The following is a 19,542-nucleotide window of genomic DNA, read 5'->3' as shown; positions in this document are numbered from 1 at the left end:
GAATTAATAGAAACTAGCGTTCCTGTTTCGACTGATGGTTCTCTAGTTGATCTTGAACTTGAATAACCGCTTCCAGCAAGGTGGTTTCTTGAATTGTAAAAGTTGGTTTGTCTCCATCTCTGTCTTCTCTTTAGTAAATCTAATCTTTGAGATGGTGCTAACGGTATTATTGGAGGTCTTGAAGCACTTGTTGATATATGTTGAATCTTTAGTTGCTGGCCATCGGAACTCGATGACAGTCTTCTCTTTTGAGGTCTTTCACCATCCTTACTTGTCCGTATACGTTTCCGTTGGCCTAAGGTACCATTGCCATTGACTTCAGATGACTCATTGGGCCTCTTTGAGTTTTCAAGAGACATCTTGTTGACTTGTAATTGATGAGAACTTGGTTGTTTGTTGTTTGATATTTTCAAGTCATGTTTACGTTTCACACTGATCTCAAATTTTTTTTTCTTTCAAAATTCATTTGAAGGGTGCCGGTTCAAGCACGCACAGCAACATTCTGGTGAGGCCTCTGCCTAGATCGCGATCGTGCTAGGCTCGTCCCAGTTAAAATTTAGGCAGAAAATTACAGTGTCGAGAAATTTCACGTGATGCCTTTTCATCCGACCAATAATAAACGAAATCAAAACAAACAAAAACACGAAAAGGTTACAGCTTTCAAGCTTTATGAAGACAATATAGATCTAATACCAAAATGTCAGGCCTACAGAGCTACTTAGAATCAATAAATAACAGTGCAAACTCATTGAAAACACTTTACTTCAGACCACCAGGCATTTTCACAAATGCCCTAATTTCAAAACCAGATATAACTACACTTTTAAGAGATGCTGATAATTATGAAAACACACTATATCACGTTGATCCACAGGGAAAAGCTGAAAGAGTTGATGGTACTAGAGGTGTGGTGGACCATTTGAATGATGAGTTTGAAAATTTAGAGATCCAACAACAGCTGAACAGTGACGGTAATGAAATACAGAATTACCAAACAGAATTTAATAGACCTTCAGTTGTCCTTGTACCTAAAGAGATTGATACAACAGTTGAATCTTCAGAGCAAAGTAAAGGTGTAAAGAACTTGTTGAAGAAATTTAATGAAGCAAATCAAGGTGATTATGATGTTGATGTGTTGTGTGAAACGGTTAGACAACTTTTGGAAAAATAGTGAGTTTGTTTGTTGTATACTACTAGAGATCAGAATACTAACCTAAGCTCTTAGTCCTATTGATGGCGTTAATGAAGAGCTTGAAAACTATGTAAGAAAATGGGAGTTGTTAAATTCTGAAATCATGAAACATGAAGAGACAATAGAGAAACAAAGAAGGCAACTATCCATGTTAAACATATCATTGAATGATAGGGAACTCGGGACAGAAAAGACACAACCAAAAAAGAAGTCTGCAAAAGATCTAATAGCACAGGAGGAAGAAGAAATCAGACGATTAGAAGCAGAGTTATCACAAAGGAGTAAAGAGCAAATATGAGTGTTTATGAAATACGTAATTCAAGTTCAATGAAATGTAGCTTGTCTACGTAATAAATATTGATAATGGAGCATTTATTTACCACCGACCAATAAAGAGTTTAAAAAACTGTGGTTCAATAGTTCAGCAGCACCTGGTCTTTTTTCATAATCCAGTATAAATGTCTGTTCTAAAAAGTCTCTACCTTCAGGAGTACACCATTTTGGTATTTCCGGTGTATTATGTGTACCAATTTTGAAAATGGCTTGCATTTGACTGAAATTTGGGAAAGGATGTTTACCAGTAAACATTTCAACTATCAAACAGCCCACAGACCAAATGTCTGCTTTTGCAGTTGTTGCTATTTGTTTGACAACTTCTGGAGCCATCCAATAAACTGAACCTTGTAATGAAGCCCTCTTGGAAATGTTGGTGTTTGAAGTTAATTTTTTGGAAATACCAAAATCTGATATTTTAACTTCACCTTTAATATCAATCAAGATATTTGCACCTTTAATATCCCTATGTATAATGTTTTTCGAGTGTAAATAATTGACACCTATTAGTATTTGTCTTGTGAAATTTCTAATCAAAGGTTCTTCAAAAGGACCATAGTTTGTAAGCATAGAGCTCAAAGATCCACCAGGGACATACTCTAAGAAAATATTCACATGAACATCATCAGAGCTTGAGCCTAGATAAGTGACAATGTTTTCATGATGTAGTTCTTTTAACAATGTCATCTCATGCTGCAAAGCTTCAATTATCTTTTGGTGTACTTGATTATTATTTTCTTTATTACTTGCTTGACCATCATTGCCAGAATCATCAGCCAAAGGCCTTAATTCAACTTGTTTGACGGCCATCAATTCACCAGTAACAGCATTCATACCTAGGTACACAGTACCAAAACTACCTGATCCAATTCTGGCACCTTTCAACCAATTTGTTGGACCTGATGATAATTGAACATTGTTCAAAGTGTTTGAAACAAACTCTTCTTCATCACTATCAGAATCCACATCAAACAATTCAATTTTAGAAGTTCTATCAGATGTTATGGAGCTTGCGATGGAGAATCTTTGTTTTTCTTGATCCATACTTGATTTCAAATTCAATGAATCCATTGTTCCAATAGTTGAAAATCTTGCACGATCGATTTGGTTTGTGTTCCCAACAAGCACATCACCAACAGTTGATTTCAAATTTCTTGCATCACCAAAAGTGGACATTCTGATTGAATATCTGACAGAGTTTCGTATTGTTTTTTGTAGTTTTTCTTGATTTGCCTCAGGGAAATATTGTGAAATATTTGTAGATATAAGTTGGCTTGAAGGTCTTTGTCCAAATATACTTCTGAATTGTTTATCTTGAGATGTTGGTTGTTCATATGAATCACTATTTTCAATTTTTTTAGGTTCTTTTGAAACGTATCTCTTGGAAACTTCAATTGCATCTGGTGAAGGAGTTTCGTTCTTTGGACAAAATAGTATTCTTGATTTTTCTATGCGATCATTTGAGTGACAAATAGTGACTAGTTCCACGTCAAATAATAGATGTAAGTTACCAATTGCATCTGTAAGGTAAACATCATAGAAGCTTGGATTTTTGTTAGGGAAGTCTAAGAATTTGATCAATTTCTTTTTAATTGAAGTTGCATTGAAACATCCACTAACATTTATCTTGACAGTACTCCCGTTTTGTAGAATAAATGATACCAACGATTTTTCATTCTTTTGTGGAGGTGGATCCAATCTAAATTCAGACCTGTTATTATTGGAAAGTAATGCAGAGTGTCTGCTTGCTCTCTTTGGGTTTTTGGCAGTAATCTGACTGAAGAGCTCATCAGCCTTTATTAATGAAAGTGATTGCGAATCTTTGAATTTCTTGATCTCTAGCTCGAGTTTCAATCTATCACCAATCTTTGCTACACCTATATCCTTTAGTATGCTTGAATCTATGAATTTGAGTTCTTGAAATGTTATATTATTGTCTAATTGGTGTTAGTTTGGCTAGGTTCAAGTTGGATGTTATGGAGTGGAATGTCAACTCACCTTGAAAGTTTTCATGATAGCTTTCCAATCTTAAGGTCTGTAACCAGTCCAAAAGATCAGTAGAGCTTCCAATTGTTAGTACTGAATATAATTCGAGTATTGAAAAAAGCATGACTCACTCTGTGGTGCTCATTTTTAGCGTTTATTTGGACTTTAAATCTTAATGTTCATATGTTTGGAGAAGCTCAACTCTTTGTAGGCGGTTTCAAGATTTCAACACGGTGTCGCGAAACTTATGTAATCACAGATCTGGCAGAATCATACTTTTCGAGATAGTATAGCCTACAAAGGTTGTATTAGTTGATGGTTAAATAGAATGTTTAAATGGGATCACTGGTATTGGAACTTGTAATCATTAGCACGTCTCCCCATCTTTCAAGGTCATTTGTGAGGCTCGGAACTTCGTAGGGCTATAGGATAATGACACTCTGTATATTGGCAGAGTTGAGTCTGGAGAAAAAACGTCAAATGGCAATTCATTTCAAAACAATTTCATCTTTTGAGATGAACCAAACCACATTAAAGGTATCAATATACTTAAAAATGAGTGGCAATAATCAAGAAGCTGATTACAAGGATCCACTGGAAGGGCAGGATGTACAGGTCCAATTAGGAGACAAAAAGGTTCCCTTGAATAGCATCAACAAACCACACGGTCTCAATCCAGCTCACCAACCTGGAAACCGAGTTGGAGCCCATTCACATGGCAGTGGAAGCCAACAGAATCCACTGATTATGAATAGTGGACATAGACCATCCTCAAAGTAGTATTTTGGGTATGTTGAATATGGGTATTTCACGGTTATGAGTTTGATGAACAATACACGAGTTATGACTTATTAAATTCCATCTTTTGCTTATTTGTAGAAGTTGAGGAGGCCGTTCTTTTGACGTTTAGTAGACAATTTTTTGGTGTTGATGATTTTGTTTTGCTGTGATTCAAGCTGGAAACGCGATGTAAACAAAAAAAAAGACAAGTACAATAGAACAAACAAACAGATAATACACTGTCAACGAATCAAAGGCGTATTTCCCACCATTACCCAATCACTGGAAAGCTTACAATGGTGCTCAAACGAAGCTTGACCAGGCTTTTCACCTACGTTTTTATCTTGTTTGCTCTTGTATCACTTGTGTTCACATATCTAAGAATCCAACAACCATCGTTACCAAAGAACCTCAACTTTCATGATCAAGAAGGATTCATAGTCACTGATGTTGAATTTAAAACATGCTCACTTTTCGGTAATGAGCATTGTCAACCAGCTGAGAATTGGTATAAAATACCCAAACCTTTAAATTACAACCACAATGGTAAAAAATCCTCAAAGTTGAGACAGCAATACATATTTATAAGGAAATTGCCACTCAAGAGTTTGGATGAGAATACTGAAGTCATTACAGATTTTAGGCTATCAGAAACAGAAGATTCTAGATGGAATTATAGACATGAAAAATATAACAAAGAACATGAAGAAAAATACATTTATAACGTTGATGTCTTGTTTGGTGCAGATGCAGTTGACCCAAGACCAGAGTGGGAATTGATAAAAGAACCTATCAAAGGATTATCAGGTCAAGTTCCTGCTTATATTACATTAAAGCATTCTCCAATGACCAAAGTTGAGAAGCCAAAGCTCAAGATAGATGCAGGTGCTCGTTTTAAAGTATTACAAGTTGCTGACTTACATTTCAGTACAGATGAAGGTGTTTGTCGTGATCAATACCCTGAAGTTGCTGACTGTAAAGCTGATAAACGAACATTGAAATTTTTGGAGTCTGTCCTAGATATCGAAACCCCAGATCTTGTGGTTTTAACCGGTGATCAAGTATTTGGTGATGATTCATTTGATTCTGTAACAACAATGTTGAAAGTTTTAAACCCATTTATCAAAAGAAAAATACCGTATGCCGTGATGTTTGGTAATCATGACGATGAAGGCTCCCTCACAAGAGAACAACTGATGAGTTTGATTGAAGCCGCACCTTATTCATTAGCTCAAGCAGGTCCTTCTAACGTTGATGGTGTTGGGAACTATGTATTTTCCGTGAAAGATAATGATAAAAAGACAAATTTGTTAACATTTTATGTGTTGGATTCTCACAAATATTCACCAAGACCAAAGACTAATCCAGGTTATGATTGGATTAAGGAAAATCAATTACTGTTTGTTCAACGTCAACATGAATCTATTCTTGAAACGCATGAAAATCATCTATCGTTTGCCCTATTCCATATTCCATTACCTGAATACAAAAATTTAAATAATCAGCCATTCATTGGTAATTACAAAGAGGGTATAACAGCACCAAAATACAACACTTATGCAAGAGATTTATTTGCAAAGATTGGGGTTTCAATTGTCTCTGTTGGTCATGATCATTGTAATGATTATTGTCTACTTGATTCAAATGCTGAACTGAACAATAAGTTATGGTTATGTTATGGAGGTGGATCAGGAGAAGGTGGTTATGGAGGTTATGGTGGAACAACAAGAAGATTGAGAATATTCGATATTGATACATCGGATGCAACTGTTAAAACTTATAAAAGATTAGAAACAACACCTAATGAAATCTTTGATCAACAAACATTAGTGCAAAACAAAAAAGTTGTAAATTTTCAATAGTTATAAACTTCTTTTGATATATCTTGAATGTTTTTATTCAATAACATGACCCCATACTGAAATCTATAATAATGTGTTGTATTAAATAATGGAAAAATTGTCCTTTGATTAATCTTACTAATCTTGTCAATGATGTATGATGTACTTCCAAATGGTTGAACTTGATACTTTAATGGGATTGCCAAATAATGAGATAACAAATAAACAATTTGGCACAAATATCCAAAACTTGCATTTATCTGCTCAATAACAACTTTATCATTTGTATTGATTAGTTTTGTCAACTCATTTTGACTTAATTGTTCAGGTAGAATTTCAAAATCTCGAACATTTAGCCATTCACGAATATCGTCTCTAGGAAAGATCTTTGCAACTATTTTAGTAACTTTTGCTCGTTCAATTAATAATTCTTGCAAGACATTCTCATGCTTGATCAATGATGAACTAAATTCTTCCTTCATCTTGATAAACTCTTCTGAGGATATAGTGCTTCGAGATTGCCTTTTTTCTATTTCTTTCAATTTTTTAGCCTTCTCCTTTTTTAATTCTTCCAACTTTTGTCTCCTCTGTTTATTGAGTTCTTTTTGTTTCTCTATAGCAGCTTTAATTTTTTCAATTTTAAATGTATCTATGCTTTGTGAGTCTTCTAATGTTTCTTCTATCTGCTTTGATAATCTTTTTTTGTTTTAATAAGATCTTCCACAACTAGTTGTAAATTATTTAACTTTAACACCAAATCATAAGTGAATGATACAACTTTCAGCTTTGATTCATTACCTAGCTGTGTTGAGTTTGATGCAAGGTGGAGATATTCATTCAGGTTGAATTCTTCATTGGGTAGCAAATAAACACCATCATATAGGGAAATAAATATGCTATTTTTTGTGTCTATGTTGATCAAATCCATAGTTTTGTTTATGTACAGCAAATTGGGGAGTCTTGCATCAATGTCTATAAGTAGTTTCCATGAATCTGGATTCCTGTAATTACTGGACCAAACTTTCAATGTAAATTGTTGATCTTTGGAATTTTTCAAAGATGATAAACTAAACTCTTGAAAATCAGCATTCAATGACCTGTCTCTAACTTCACTGACATAAAAGCATTGGTTTTCATCTTTGTCATTGAGGAAATGCAATGAACAAAATACATTAAGGAATTTTTCATTATTAAGCTTTTGAAGATGAAGTTGTCTTTCTAATGGTGTTTCGAACCCTATGATCTGTTCTTTTGTGTTTCTGCTTGCCTTTGTTGGGGTGGTTGGTGTTGTAGTTGACGATTTTCTTCGTTGTTGGCCATCAATTGATGAGTCTGTGGATAGGTTTCTCAAATAGATTCCTGTGACATGTCTTAGACGACGCTGAAAGGTTAGTGATTGATCTTTGATAACAGATTCAAGAGATACGAACTCTTGTTGGATGTATTATACAACCCTCCACATTGACATTGAGCCCAGTTACCTCAGTAGAGTCGTACCGTATGGACATCACTCTGTTGGAACTCTATGATCCGGTTCTTCTAAGCCAAAACCCAACTTTATCAAAGTCAAGGATATTTGAGGAAGATTATGTCAATTGGTTGTTGATTTTTCTTTTCCCTTTCAAAAAAAAAACACAACAAATCAAAACCAAAAAATGTCAACAAACGACAGCACAATAAACACCATGAGTTTTAGTATAACACTAGCCCATTTCTGTGATAAACATGGCCCCAAATCTATATTATGTACTCAGACAACAACTGTGGACCAGGTGGATCAGTTCATACTTCCAAGCTTCTCCAAAGAATCTTATTGCAAGTCTTGTTTGTTGATGTTCCCAAAATCATATTCTGGAGAGAATTTGACAACGTTGAGAACTCAAGACCCTAAAAGTGAGGATATTTTCATCACGACGCAGTATTCCGGTGTTAAATTTAGGCTATTGAATAGTATAGTGAGGAAATGTTTATCGGAAGAGTCCACTGTTTATGATTCCAAACCCATGTATTTCGGAGATGAGTTTAGAGGTTATTCAATTACTCAAAGTTTCAAGATCAAAGATTTAGAAGCAAGAGGATCAGAGAGAAGGTATTCGTTCATAGTCAATAGTGAGAGTGAGGCAGCCATATTACAAAACTGGGACCTCATTGTGGAGAACATTACTGTCATAATTGATTATTTGAAAGAATCAAGCATCAAAATTGAACTGCAAAATTCAAAAAATAATGAAATCTTTTTAAGAGGTAAAGTACAGCATTCCAAAAGTTTAATTGAATTATTAAGTGACGATGAGCTTTTCGTTAAAATACATAGGTGGAATTCAAAGTTATTGAGGAAGCTAATTAAACAAGATGATATCGGAAACCCGAAATGACTTATGATTCAACTAAAACAACGAGACAACGACGAAACCCAAAGCTAATGTATATCAGTATAGACAGCTAAATGTCTAGTATCTGGCTGTAGTATTCTTATTGCTCTCTCTCCTCTCTATTTAAAAAAATTTGCAAAATTTACAAAAAAAAATTATTGGATCCTAGGAGATTCGAACTCCTGCATCTTACGATATTCGATCTTGAGTCGAACGCCTTAAACCACTCGGCCAAAGATCCTAACTTGAGTGGTTTTGGTCGTGGATAGTCCAGATCGAAAAACATGCGTGCTTTAAGTCCGGGTAAATGTGTAAAATATTGATATTAAATCAAATAACAAACGAGTTTTAATAGTTCACGTACCCTTGGAAAGAAATCGGGTATGATTTATCCATTTCCATTGGTTGTTGTTGCTCGTTACAACAGCGTTGCCTTGGTTTTGATGGTTGTTAATTTGGTAGTGAACTTACATGTGTAGAAATTTCAAAACGCGTCTTATGCATAAGAACAACTAATTCAAAAGGAACCAACTATATAATCGTAATAAATTGTAGTAAATAATGAGAACCATTAATTTATACGGTCTCTAAGCTTTTAAAAGGATCCCTGATTGAAAAAAATTTGGTGGTTCGAACAAACACGAAGCTTGTGCCATAGTTAACTGTGTACAGGTTAATTTTCCAATTTCAAATATAAAGATTATTTATGTATATCAATTTCATCTCTAGCTTCCAAAGATCATAATGGTACCGATTTCAATAGACCAGCATACGAACTGAACTCCGTATTTTGTGCTTATTGTTCTTTGTGTATTTGTTAGCACGCGTTTTCGCGGCAGAACTTAACTATGAGAAAATGAAAAAAAAAACTAGTACTACTAGTACCACTCGAAATTCAAATTTTCAAGCAACATTATTCCACATACTTTGCTAGGCCATATATATATCAAAGTCCTGTTTTCTTAATAATCTTGAATTTCCTCTACGATAAATGTATTTTTAGGGTGAAAAAAGAAAAGTACTTTTCAAATAAATGTAGATATACCGTTATTTGTTTTATAAAATACAGATAGGTACGTCGTTAAAATTCTTTAAATTTCAAAAATCAAAAAAATTACATTGTGAAATAGGTACAAGAATGATACATTATTATTAACTTCAGAAGCCACAGACTGTAAAAATCTACTCAATTCATACTGGTATCATACAATGTTGTTTTATTATTTTCGTTTGAAAATTTAGTCATGTGACCAGTCCGCGACGACGCCAAATTTCACAGGATGAACCTGTTTCTAAACAAATTTGCGCTTAATTACAACTAGTATAATAGTTAGAGCATACAGTGAGATGCTTCTGCTACTTGAACTATTATATTTGGCTTTCAGATATAATAAAAATAATTAGCTGAAAGAACTCAAGATCTAGTCACGTGAAATGAGTGGCCATAACGCCAAAATCCACTATGTATAAGTAAAACCATCAATCATCAATGATATCCACCCAAGTAAACACACAAACTATCATTAAATCATGTTCTACAAATAATTGGGTTCAAAAACACATATTTTTTAGCCTCAAAATACTATAGCAACCACCCAAAACAAACAGATACAACAACAACCAATGTAGAACGTAATCATTAACATCCAAAACAAACCGTTCATCTAACTGATCAATAATATACAAGTATATCCCCTGTAGTCATGGAATCCGTGGTGAATGACTACACGGTTGTTACATATGATTTGTAAGTTGGGATCAAAGCTTTGGTGAATATGCTGCCGTAGATGTGAAAGGCTCAAATGTCAACAAGCCATCGGGCGTATGTGTAGAGGATACAACTTTTGACTGCTGTCAGCCTACCAAGGACCGTTGGAAGCTGAGCTTAAACAAACAGACTGTAAGAAGTGGTACTTTTCATCTCTAAACACACAACTCAATTTGAGCTATCTTCAACACAACTCAAAAACTTTTTATATTTCAGGTAACCAACGCGCTTTTGTGTCACAAAAATTCGCTTGCCGATGAGGTTTTTCTACCCATTTTGACTCCGGAGCTTGACCTGGTTTTGACTCAGTGGAGTTTTGGAGCTGATAACAACGGCTAGAGCTGAAAACATTTCACTCAGGCTCAACAATCCTTCTCTATCCGATGTTGAACACAGTTTGTTGCTCTATTCAGTATCCCAATATCTCCAACTTCAAAGGAGCCTTATAAAGGATGTGAAATCTCTAGATTTCCTCTCTTTAAGTTAATCGTTTGACACAAAGCTAGTCAATTAGGTATTAGATCAACAAGTCAAAATCAAAAAACAAGTCTCACAAACGTCCTTACACTATACCTAAAATTGTGAAGATGACAATTGCTAAACATACAGAAGTCCCATATATTAAGACTCCTTTAGTGGATTCTAAGGAGTTGACAAAAGAAGCGCCATGTAGAATTTTTTTGAAACAAGAATTTATTCAACCTTCAGGAAGTTATAAGATCCGTGGATTGTCCAACTTGATAAAGACTTCTTTAGATGAAATCAAAGCAAACCCAGCAAACAATGGCAAGAAAATTCATGTTTATGCTGCTTCTGGTGGTAATGCTGGTAACGCTGTTTCTTGCGCTTCAAATTTCTATAATTTGGAATCCACAGTTGTTATTCCAAAAGCTACAAGCTTGAAAATGAGACAAAAGATTGAACGGAATGGATCCACTGTCTTGGTGAAAGGTGAAAATATTGGTGAAGCTGCTGAATATCTAAGAGATGTTTTGATTCCAAGTCTAGGAGAAGATGTGGTACCAATCTATTGTCACCCTTATGATATCCCAGCTATATGGCATGGCCATTCCTCTATGGTTGATGAAATTGTTGACCAATTGGCGGCAAGAAATGAATTGGATAAATTGAAAGGGGTTGTTTGCTCTATGGGTGGTGGTGGACTATATAATGGATTGGTTCAAGGATTAAGAAGAAACAACCTATCCAATGTCCCAATTTTAACTCTAGAAACTGATTCCTGTCCAACTTTTGAGGAATCTATAAAGGCTAATAAGCAAGTGGTCATAAAGAGTTGTAAAACTATTGCAACTTCATTGGCTTGTCCATATGTCTCTTCAAAGACATTGGAATACTATAATACCCATAAGACTAAAAACCTATTGGTTACTGATTCAGACGCAGCAAACTCTTGTATAAGATTTGCCAATGATCTCAATATCATCGTTGAACCAGCATGCGGTGTTGCTTTGTGCAGCGTTTATAACAAGTTGATTGAGAAGAATATTGATTTCTTTGATGATTTGAAACCAAATGATATTATTGTTGTCATTGTTTGCGGTGGAAGTGCAACAACTGTTCAAGATTTGAATGAATACAAGCAATTATATCATTGATGATTTGTTTATGGGAATTTTTAACGGATTAATATACATGGCTACAAGTAAAGAAAAAGCTAATTACATTCATTAAAATTTTAACCGTAGACAAAAGTTGGATCTAAGCAACTTCAGGATATGATCTCAAATCGAGCGTCAAGGTCTTTGAACTATTCTCAGTTTGTTCCCTATAGATACCAACCAAAGCATCTGATTTTTCAAATAACCCATTCTTCAAACTAATAACAATAAATTGGAAGTTTGGACCAGCATGTTTAGTAATATAATTGGCAATTTTGTTAACATTTGAGTTATCTAGAGCAGCATCAACTTCATCCAAAACGAAGAAAGGTGAAGGGTGGAATGAATGAATTGCAAATAATAATGCTAAAGCTGCAACTGTCTTCTCACCACCTGATAAAAATTCCATATCTTTGAATCTTTTCATAGGTGGCATAGCATGGTACCTTATACCAGCAAGATATGGTTCATCTTCATCTTCTAGAGTTAAATAAGCAGACCCACCACCTAATGCAGAATTGTTAGCCTTGGTTAGTTCTTTATAAATAGGATCAATCTTTTCAGAAATATGACTAAATGCATCAATAAATAATTCATATCTCTTATTTTTTACCTCTTGGAATCTTTTGACAATCTTCAATTCTTGACCTCTAGCCCTTTGTAAATCCTTATCAATATCATCCATCTTCTTTTCAACTTCATTCAATCTTTCAATAGCTTTGATATTTGGTGATAAAGTTTCCAATTCTTTCGTTATATCTGATAATTTCTCCAAAAATTCATTCTCAATAACTTCATTATTATTTTCACGATATCTGGTTGACAACAGATCATAATCAATCACAATGTTATCAGCAGCTTCAAAAACTTCTTCAGAATTATCAATAGGTAAAGAATCTAATGATGATTCCGACAACGGGATTTGAATATTTTCAATTTTACAATTCTTCAAAACACCAATTCTATCCTCAGTATATTTCTCAATATCTTGTTGAGTTAACTCGAGCTCTTTCTTTGTGTTTTCATAACTTGAATTATATTCACCTAATAAATCCTCAGCTTTCTTAGTTTCAAGAGATTTCTCTTCAATGGACTTTTCAAAATCTGCCAATTCTTGTGTAGTAACTTCTAATTCACTTTCCAAACGATCAATTTCATCGTTGATCAAATCTTTTTCTTTGGTTAATTGTTTCAAATTCTTTTCATAACTTGATTTTTGACTTTCAATATTTTCAACACGTTTATTAGTCTCATTAAAACGTTCTTGTTCAAATTCTAACTTCTTTTGAAGCTTGTAAAGTTCGGATTGATAATGTTTCAACTCTTTCGACTGTTCTCTGAACTTGGATCCACTATTAATTTCATATTCTTTAACATCCTTAAAACCAAGTCTTGAGCAAAAATCTTTAAAAATACCCTTCTGTAGCTTAGATATAGTTGATTCTTGTTGTTGAATTTGTGAGTTAACGTTGGTTAATTTTGATTCTTCTTCTTTACGTCTAGTTTCCACATCACTTGACTGACTATAGTACTTAATTTCAGCATCAAAATTCAGAATAGATCTTTCCAATTCAACTCTCCTTCTTCTAACTAAAGCAACTTGAGATTCAATCTCAAACAGTTCATTTTCCAAAGTCTTAACTTCCATAAAGTTTGGCTTTTTAGTTTGTAGTTGACCAATTTCAAATTGTAAATCATCCTTAAGTTTTGTCAAGTTTTGAACTTCAGTTTTATTCCATCTTCTTTGATCATTTCTGGAACGACCACCAGTCATTAGACCAGCTTTATGAATCAATGACCCATCCAAGGTGACGACCTTAACATCAACGTTTTTTCTCCATCTTAATTCTTTAGCTGTTTCAATATTATCACAGACCATTGAATTACCACAAGCATACTGTATTGCTCTTTCCAATGAAGAGTCATAATCTATTATATCAACAGTTGGTCTTGCACGATCGTCAATATGACGCAAACGAGAATCAATAGCTCTAGCTTCAATAGTGTCAAGAGGGATAAAACTAGCAACACCACTTCTTTGTTCTTTCAAATATGTAATACATTGATGTGCAATAACAGAATTTTCAACAATCACAGAATCGAAATTCTTACCTAAAATAGTGGAAACTGCAAGTTCATATTTCTTTTGTTTAGGTTGGCATAAATCTGATAGTAAACCTTTAACACCTGGAAATAATCTTCTTAAAGTATTGACATTCTCTCTTAGCTTTCTTTCCTTATTGGTTTCTCTTTGATTAGCATTCAAATCCTCCAAGCTGACTAAGGTTTCTTTAAGTCTTGAATTTAATTCAAATTCTTTTGTTATGAAGTTTTCAGTCTCTATGTTTAAATTTTTCAATTCATTTTTCTTGTTATTGAGCAATTCATTAAGTTCATTCAACTCTGTAGAAACTGAAGTCAACCCATTTTTCAATTCTAATTGTTGACCTTTAAGCTCTTCAACTCTATTATCTGAAATTGATCTTTGTGAAGCCAAAGTTGCCAAAATAGCTTGAATTTCATTCTTTTGTACAATCAAAAGACTTAACTGTTCCTCTTCGGATGCACCACCCTCACTCAAATATTTCTGTTTCAAAGATTCATATTCTTGTTGATCTTCTGGAGTTATGTTTGAACTTGAATGCTTAGATTGGAATTCCTTTTCAGCACTAGCTTTAGCCTTATTAACAACTTTAATTTGCTTTTCGACACCAGCAACCAATGTAGCTTGTCTTTCAGCATCAGCTGTCAAAGACTTTATACGTTTTGAGAATGAAGAAATTTTACCATTGATAACCTCTTGTTGAGCCTCTATTGGTAACAGATCTCTCTTCTTTGAACCGATTTGTGCTTTCTTTTTCTCAATTTGCTTATTATAGTCTTTTAATTTCAAGGATTCTTTGGCATATAAAGATCTAACTGATTTGAATTCTTCTTCAGCTTTTGCAATTTGATTCTTTAAAGCTTTTAAAACCTGTTTGTTTTGATCAAAAGTTTCAGCCAAAGCCTCTCTTTTCTCTTCAATATGGTACAATCTCCATAAAGTTAAAAGTTTGGTTAGATTATTCTTCTCGTGAAGTTTTGCTTTGAATTGTTCGGCTTCTTGACGTTGTTCTTTATATTGTTTCAATTCACTAATCAAAGTTCTTCTCTTGGATAAAATCCCTGCGGTATCCTCTTTAGCTTGATCTTGTTCATCTTTTAAAGTCTCATATTCTCTTTTATAACCTAATGATCCACTGACAGTTTCAAGCAGTTTACTTAGTTCGGCGGCAGATTGTGAAGCAATTTGTTCGACATCACCTTGGAAAACCAAAAAATTTCTTGCTTTGATTAAAATGTTTTCCTTCTTCAAAATATTTGAATATTCACCCGCAGATATCACTTTATTATTGACTCTGTATTCACTTTGACCCCTTGCACTGATAGTTCTTTTCAATTGTAAGATTTCTCCATCACTTTTTTCGTAAATAGCCATAACATAAGCTTTTTCAGGATCATCATCATTATATTCATTTTCATCTAATTGCTCAATACCACCTTCCATAACCCGTCCTCTATAAATCAAATCCTTCAATTGATTGGATCTAAGATGTTGAGATTTAACCCCCAAAACAAAAGAGATAGCATCCATCATATTTGATTTACCAGAACCATTAGGACCGATGATACTTGTGAAATGGGCAGTACCAAACCCTATAGAAGCAGTACCTCTGTAAGATTTGAAGTTATGCAACTCCAAACCAACTAGTCTACCCATGGCTTATTGTGCTTTAGTGTATCAGTGGTTTATTGTTGTTTTGTTGCCTCCCTTTATCTGTTGAATTAACGCGTTTATTTTGATGATTTTCTTAATTTTTCCCATACGCGTCAACTTGCGGGTAAATTGAAAGTCAGAGTTCGCGAAAATACTGTCTCTACCGGTTTTGGCTGCATTACAATCGTAGCGTATTCATAAAAGCTATATAGTGCTAATCTCTTTTATCATTTTCACCTGGGTTTTCCAATAGGTTCTCCATCTCTATCACTTCATTAGCAATTCTTTGGTATAGTTTATTTTGTTTCAAACTATCTCTAATCTTAAATTTCTTGACATACCAAACAGAGAATCTATAAGTGACCCAAATTAAAGCCAATGACATTAAAACAACAGCAGTGTGTCTAACAGCATCTTTGGTTGAGTTTGGATTTAGAGTTCTGACATAAATGACAATATTTGTAGCTAATAAGAAGTCAGTAGCGGCAACAATAACGAAAACAACACCAGCAATAACCAAATTGAAGTTCAAAGGTGCCTTCTTCTTTTTGTAGTAAGCAAAAGGAGGGCCGAATAACTTTTCTTCTTCAGTTCTCATATCAAGGTGGTCATGGATAGAGACTTTGTCGATATCATCGTTTAATAAAGCAGATGAGCTGGATGCCATTGTTGTATGTCTGTGTAGATCTTGAGAAGGAAAAGATTTTTTAATTAAGGAAAAAAATTGATAAAATTGATCGAATCGATAACTTTTTTTTTTCACCCCGATGATGTGGTGATCGGGTTTTGCAGGACATTACGAAATAAGGTGTGGAAACACAACATGATTGGTCAAATTTGATAAAGGTCTCTACAAACATTTTGATGTAATAAACTTTATGTAATTGCATTAATCTTTCTTTGCACATGAACTCATCAGAACTTATAGATATGAAGCGTTTAAATCAAGCACTTTTACTGAAATCTAAAATTTCAATAAAACTTTGTGCATTCTTCTCCACTGCAACAACACATTTTGAATAGTTGAATTTTGCGGACCAAATTTGACCAGAATCAGCCAGAAGGTTTGACCTTATCAACACACCTTTTGCGCTTAAATCATAAACATTAAATTGACCTTCACTTCCACTGACTAAGATATTAGGAGAAGAATGGAATGTAGTTATAGCCGCATGGTTATCATGATGTAATGTAAATTCATTATCATAAGTATTTGGATTCCAACCTCTTAATGTACCGTCAGCAGCTGCACTAACTAAATAATTTGATGATAACCCTAATAATCCAACTAATGATGTATGTTTAGTTAATTCAACAATACAATGTCCATCCTCTAAACTCCAGGCTCTTATCGTTGAATCCATAGAAGCTGATATGCATCTATTTCTTTCCAAATCTAAAAGACAAGAATAGATTCTATCAGTATGACCTCTCAAAACAAATTTACACTTTTGTTCTTTCAAGTCCCAGACTCTAACTGTATGATCATAAGAACCTGATACAATCAAATTTCCATGCCCTGTGACAGCTCTGACTGAAGCGGTATGACCTCTCAAAACACAAACAAAGTATGGATTAATAACATCATTTTCATCATAATCTTCACCTTGATCATCTTCATCTGGTAATCTCCAAACATGTAAAGTACTATCTCTTGAACCTGTAATAATGAATTTTTCATTTGTTTCTTCATTTGTAACAATTTCCATGCATCTAATAGTGGAAGTATGACCTTTGAAAATATGTGTACATTTCCCTGTGGTCAGATTCCAAACCCTAACTGTTCTATCAGTTGAACCACTTACAATTTGATTACCAACATATTTCAAAGCCCAAACCCCACCTTCGTGGCCTGAAAGGATTTTGATAAGTTCACCATTATCTGGATTATAAATGTTGATCATGTTATCGTCAGCACCTGAAATGATTTTTTCATCATCAAATTGTAAACAAGTAACAACGTTAGCACCATGTCCTGGAACCGTAATTTTTCTTGGTTCAAATGAAGGGTCAGTCCAATTTTGATGCAATTTAAATCTTTTAATGTATAAGCTTTGATAATAATTAGGATTGTTGACCAATTTTGAAGTTGATTCTAATAATTCTTCACTGGTTATGAAATTATCTTTAATCAGCAAATTTTTCCAAAATTCACCAGTTATTAGTTTATTCCAATTTTTGGAAACTAACAAGATATTATTCAGTGATTTATAATCCAAATATTTCAAGATTTTGTATGAAATTTCCAGCGGTAGATTTGAAATAACATCTCGTCTTAAACCTTCGGTTATTGAATCTCTAAAGTCACTTAACGTGCTTCTATCAGCTTTTGTGATCAATCTGAAAATCAAATTATTGATAGCATTCTTGCTCAAAGATTCAGTAGCAAGATCATCAAGAAAATCTATAACTGCCAAAGAATTAGTTAATGGTGGTTCTGGGGTGATCAAATTCAAATCATCATAAGATGACTGTATAGGGGATGCGGAAGGGGAAGGTAAAGGTAGCTCACTATTTTCGTAATCTTTGATGCCATTTGTAGGTTGTTGTTGTTGTTGTTGCTGTTGTTGTTGTTGATCTATGTTGGTGCAGTTCATTGTTGAAGGGGTTGGTGTTGTAGCTCTTGGGTTATTGAGACTATTTGTGCTATTATTGTTGGTATTGCAACTTGTGGTATCAGTTGGTGTTATCTGTGACATTTCCACAGCACTTTCATAACCAGCATCATGATCATGGCCAATATCTGTAACAATACCATCTTGGGACATTATATCCTCATCTTTCAAAGTCAAACGGCGTTTGATATCATTATTGAGCTTGTTGTTGTTATGATTCAAACTCGATTCTTCATCTGTAGCAGCTCTTTTCTTATGCTTGATATTTCCATCATCTGAAGTCAAGGCAAATAGTGTTTTCAACTTGGAGTTAACATTACTTGAGACATATAAATCATCATCCTTTATTCTGCAGCTTGAAGGTACTTCAGCGTTGACCAAGGGAAAAAGAGGGGGGTTGCTTGACATGATGAAGATGCAATACTTTGATAAATGATTTCGTTGTTGGTGATGATGAGGTGGGTATTTATGGCTTCAAATCCTTAGTTTCTTCGAAATCCCGTGAAATATGGAACAAAAACGAGCCTGAATCTTTTGTTGGGATGTGCAGCCTCAAAATCAAAGAGCGAGGAATGTAAAAAGGGACAAGTGGTTGGTTGGAGTGAGTGGGTAGGTCGCTGATACTATGGATGAGCACAACTGGGTATTGTTTTGTTTGGGGTTTGCTTTTATTGATGTGTTTGTTGATGAGTGTGTTTTATCTTTTGGTGTTTTTGTTTTTGCTCTTCCAACAAGAGACGATTTTTTTTCTGTTTTGGTCAAGAAAAGCACAATTTTGGGAATTCACAAAAAATGACAGAATATCCTCTACTGTGTGTATATAAGGTAATTCCGATGTTCTATTAATATACATATAATGTTACAATTAGTGGATTCTTGATTCTTCTTATAGTTGATGTGAAATGTTGAGTATTGATGAATTGTGCATAATTGGTTATTCTGGTTATGTAATACCTGACATTCCCCCCCTCATTTCTGAGTATTTATTGAATGTAATAATATTAAATATGATGAAACTTGATTTGGAACTATATTGTGTTGTCTTTTGTTAACCGGTGTTCAATTGGTTGTGATTGAATATGAAAGAATGAGTGAAGTACCTATAGATTTAAAAAGAAATGATTCTTGAATGGTGTGGAGGTTAATGTCTTTTGAATTTCAGGACCTGAGTATTTCTTGGTGAGAAAATCTGAGCAGTTTGAGATACCTGAAATATGATGGAATGTAACAATGTTATCTTCTTTGTAGCTATTTTAAGTTGTTTAAATCTATTGTAGTG

General features: G+C 34.1%; 8 protein-coding genes and 1 non-coding gene across 9 annotated transcripts; 4 read left to right on the top strand and 5 right to left on the bottom strand.

Moving 5' to 3' along the window:
- Positions 1-697: 697 nt before the first annotated feature.
- On the top strand, positions 698-1,490 carry SPC34 (Spc34p; the record flags this gene model as incomplete). The annotated part of the gene is made up of 2 exons (XM_019180366.1): positions 698-1,170; positions 1,226-1,490. The coding sequence occupies 2 exons, from the start codon at positions 698-700 to the stop codon at positions 1,488-1,490; spliced, it is 738 nt and encodes a 245-aa protein (XP_019041207.1).
- Positions 1,491-1,564: 74 nt separating this feature from the next.
- STE11 (mitogen-activated protein kinase kinase kinase STE11) lies at positions 1,565-3,635 on the bottom strand (the record flags this gene model as incomplete). Its single annotated transcript, XM_019185337.1, has 2 exons — positions 1,565-3,462; positions 3,524-3,635. The coding sequence occupies 2 exons, from the start codon at positions 3,633-3,635 to the stop codon at positions 1,565-1,567; spliced, it is 2,010 nt and encodes a 669-aa protein (XP_019041206.1).
- Positions 3,636-4,977: 1,342 nt separating this feature from the next.
- Positions 4,978-6,129, top strand: DCR2 (phosphoprotein phosphatase; the record flags this gene model as incomplete). The annotated part of the gene is made up of 1 exon (XM_019180835.1): positions 4,978-6,129. A coding segment is annotated over one exon (1,152 nt), but the record flags the coding sequence as incomplete, so codon positions are not given.
- Positions 6,130-6,190: 61 nt separating this feature from the next.
- Positions 6,191-7,640, bottom strand: WICANDRAFT_76177 (uncharacterized protein; the record flags this gene model as incomplete). The annotated part of the gene is made up of 4 exons (XM_019184338.1): positions 6,191-6,216; positions 6,272-6,828; positions 6,879-7,513; positions 7,614-7,640. The coding sequence occupies 4 exons, from the start codon at positions 7,638-7,640 to the stop codon at positions 6,191-6,193; spliced, it is 1,245 nt and encodes a 414-aa protein (XP_019041204.1).
- Positions 7,641-7,817: 177 nt separating this feature from the next.
- On the top strand, positions 7,818-8,507 carry LST7 (Lst7p; the record flags this gene model as incomplete). The annotated part of the gene is made up of 1 exon (XM_019181185.1): positions 7,818-8,507. One exon carries the CDS (start codon positions 7,818-7,820, stop codon positions 8,505-8,507), a length of 690 nt encoding a protein of 229 aa, XP_019041203.1.
- Positions 8,508-8,663: 156 nt separating this feature from the next.
- On the bottom strand, positions 8,664-8,745 carry WICANDRAFT_t9. Its single transcript has one exon. It is a non-coding gene; the product is annotated as a tRNA-Leu (tRNA).
- A 1,642-nt stretch (positions 8,746-10,387) lies between these two features.
- Positions 10,388-11,888, top strand: WICANDRAFT_98602 (uncharacterized protein; the record flags this gene model as incomplete). Its single annotated transcript, XM_019186661.1, has 1 exon — positions 10,388-11,888. The coding sequence occupies exon 1, from the start codon at positions 10,860-10,862 to the stop codon at positions 11,886-11,888; it is 1,029 nt and encodes a 342-aa protein (XP_019041202.1). The 5' UTR covers positions 10,388-10,859.
- Positions 11,889-15,862: 3,974 nt separating this feature from the next.
- On the bottom strand, positions 15,863-16,315 carry WICANDRAFT_76173 (uncharacterized protein; the record flags this gene model as incomplete). Its single annotated transcript, XM_019184337.1, has 1 exon — positions 15,863-16,315. One exon carries the CDS (start codon positions 16,313-16,315, stop codon positions 15,863-15,865), a length of 453 nt encoding a protein of 150 aa, XP_019041201.1.
- A 277-nt stretch (positions 16,316-16,592) lies between these two features.
- Positions 16,593-18,002, bottom strand: CDC4 (SCF ubiquitin ligase complex subunit CDC4; the record flags this gene model as incomplete). Its single annotated transcript, XM_019180856.2, has 1 exon — positions 16,593-18,002. A coding segment is annotated over one exon (1,410 nt), but the record flags the coding sequence as incomplete, so codon positions are not given.
- Between the last annotated feature and the right edge of the window lie 1,540 nt (positions 18,003-19,542).

The sequence above is a fragment of the Wickerhamomyces anomalus genome, assembly GCF_001661255.1.
Source record: "Wickerhamomyces anomalus NRRL Y-366-8 unplaced genomic scaffold WICANscaffold_1, whole genome shotgun sequence".
Taxonomy (NCBI): domain Eukaryota; kingdom Fungi; phylum Ascomycota; class Saccharomycetes; order Phaffomycetales; family Wickerhamomycetaceae; genus Hansenula; species Hansenula anomala.
This window is presented reverse-complemented; position numbering and strand designations above follow the sequence as displayed.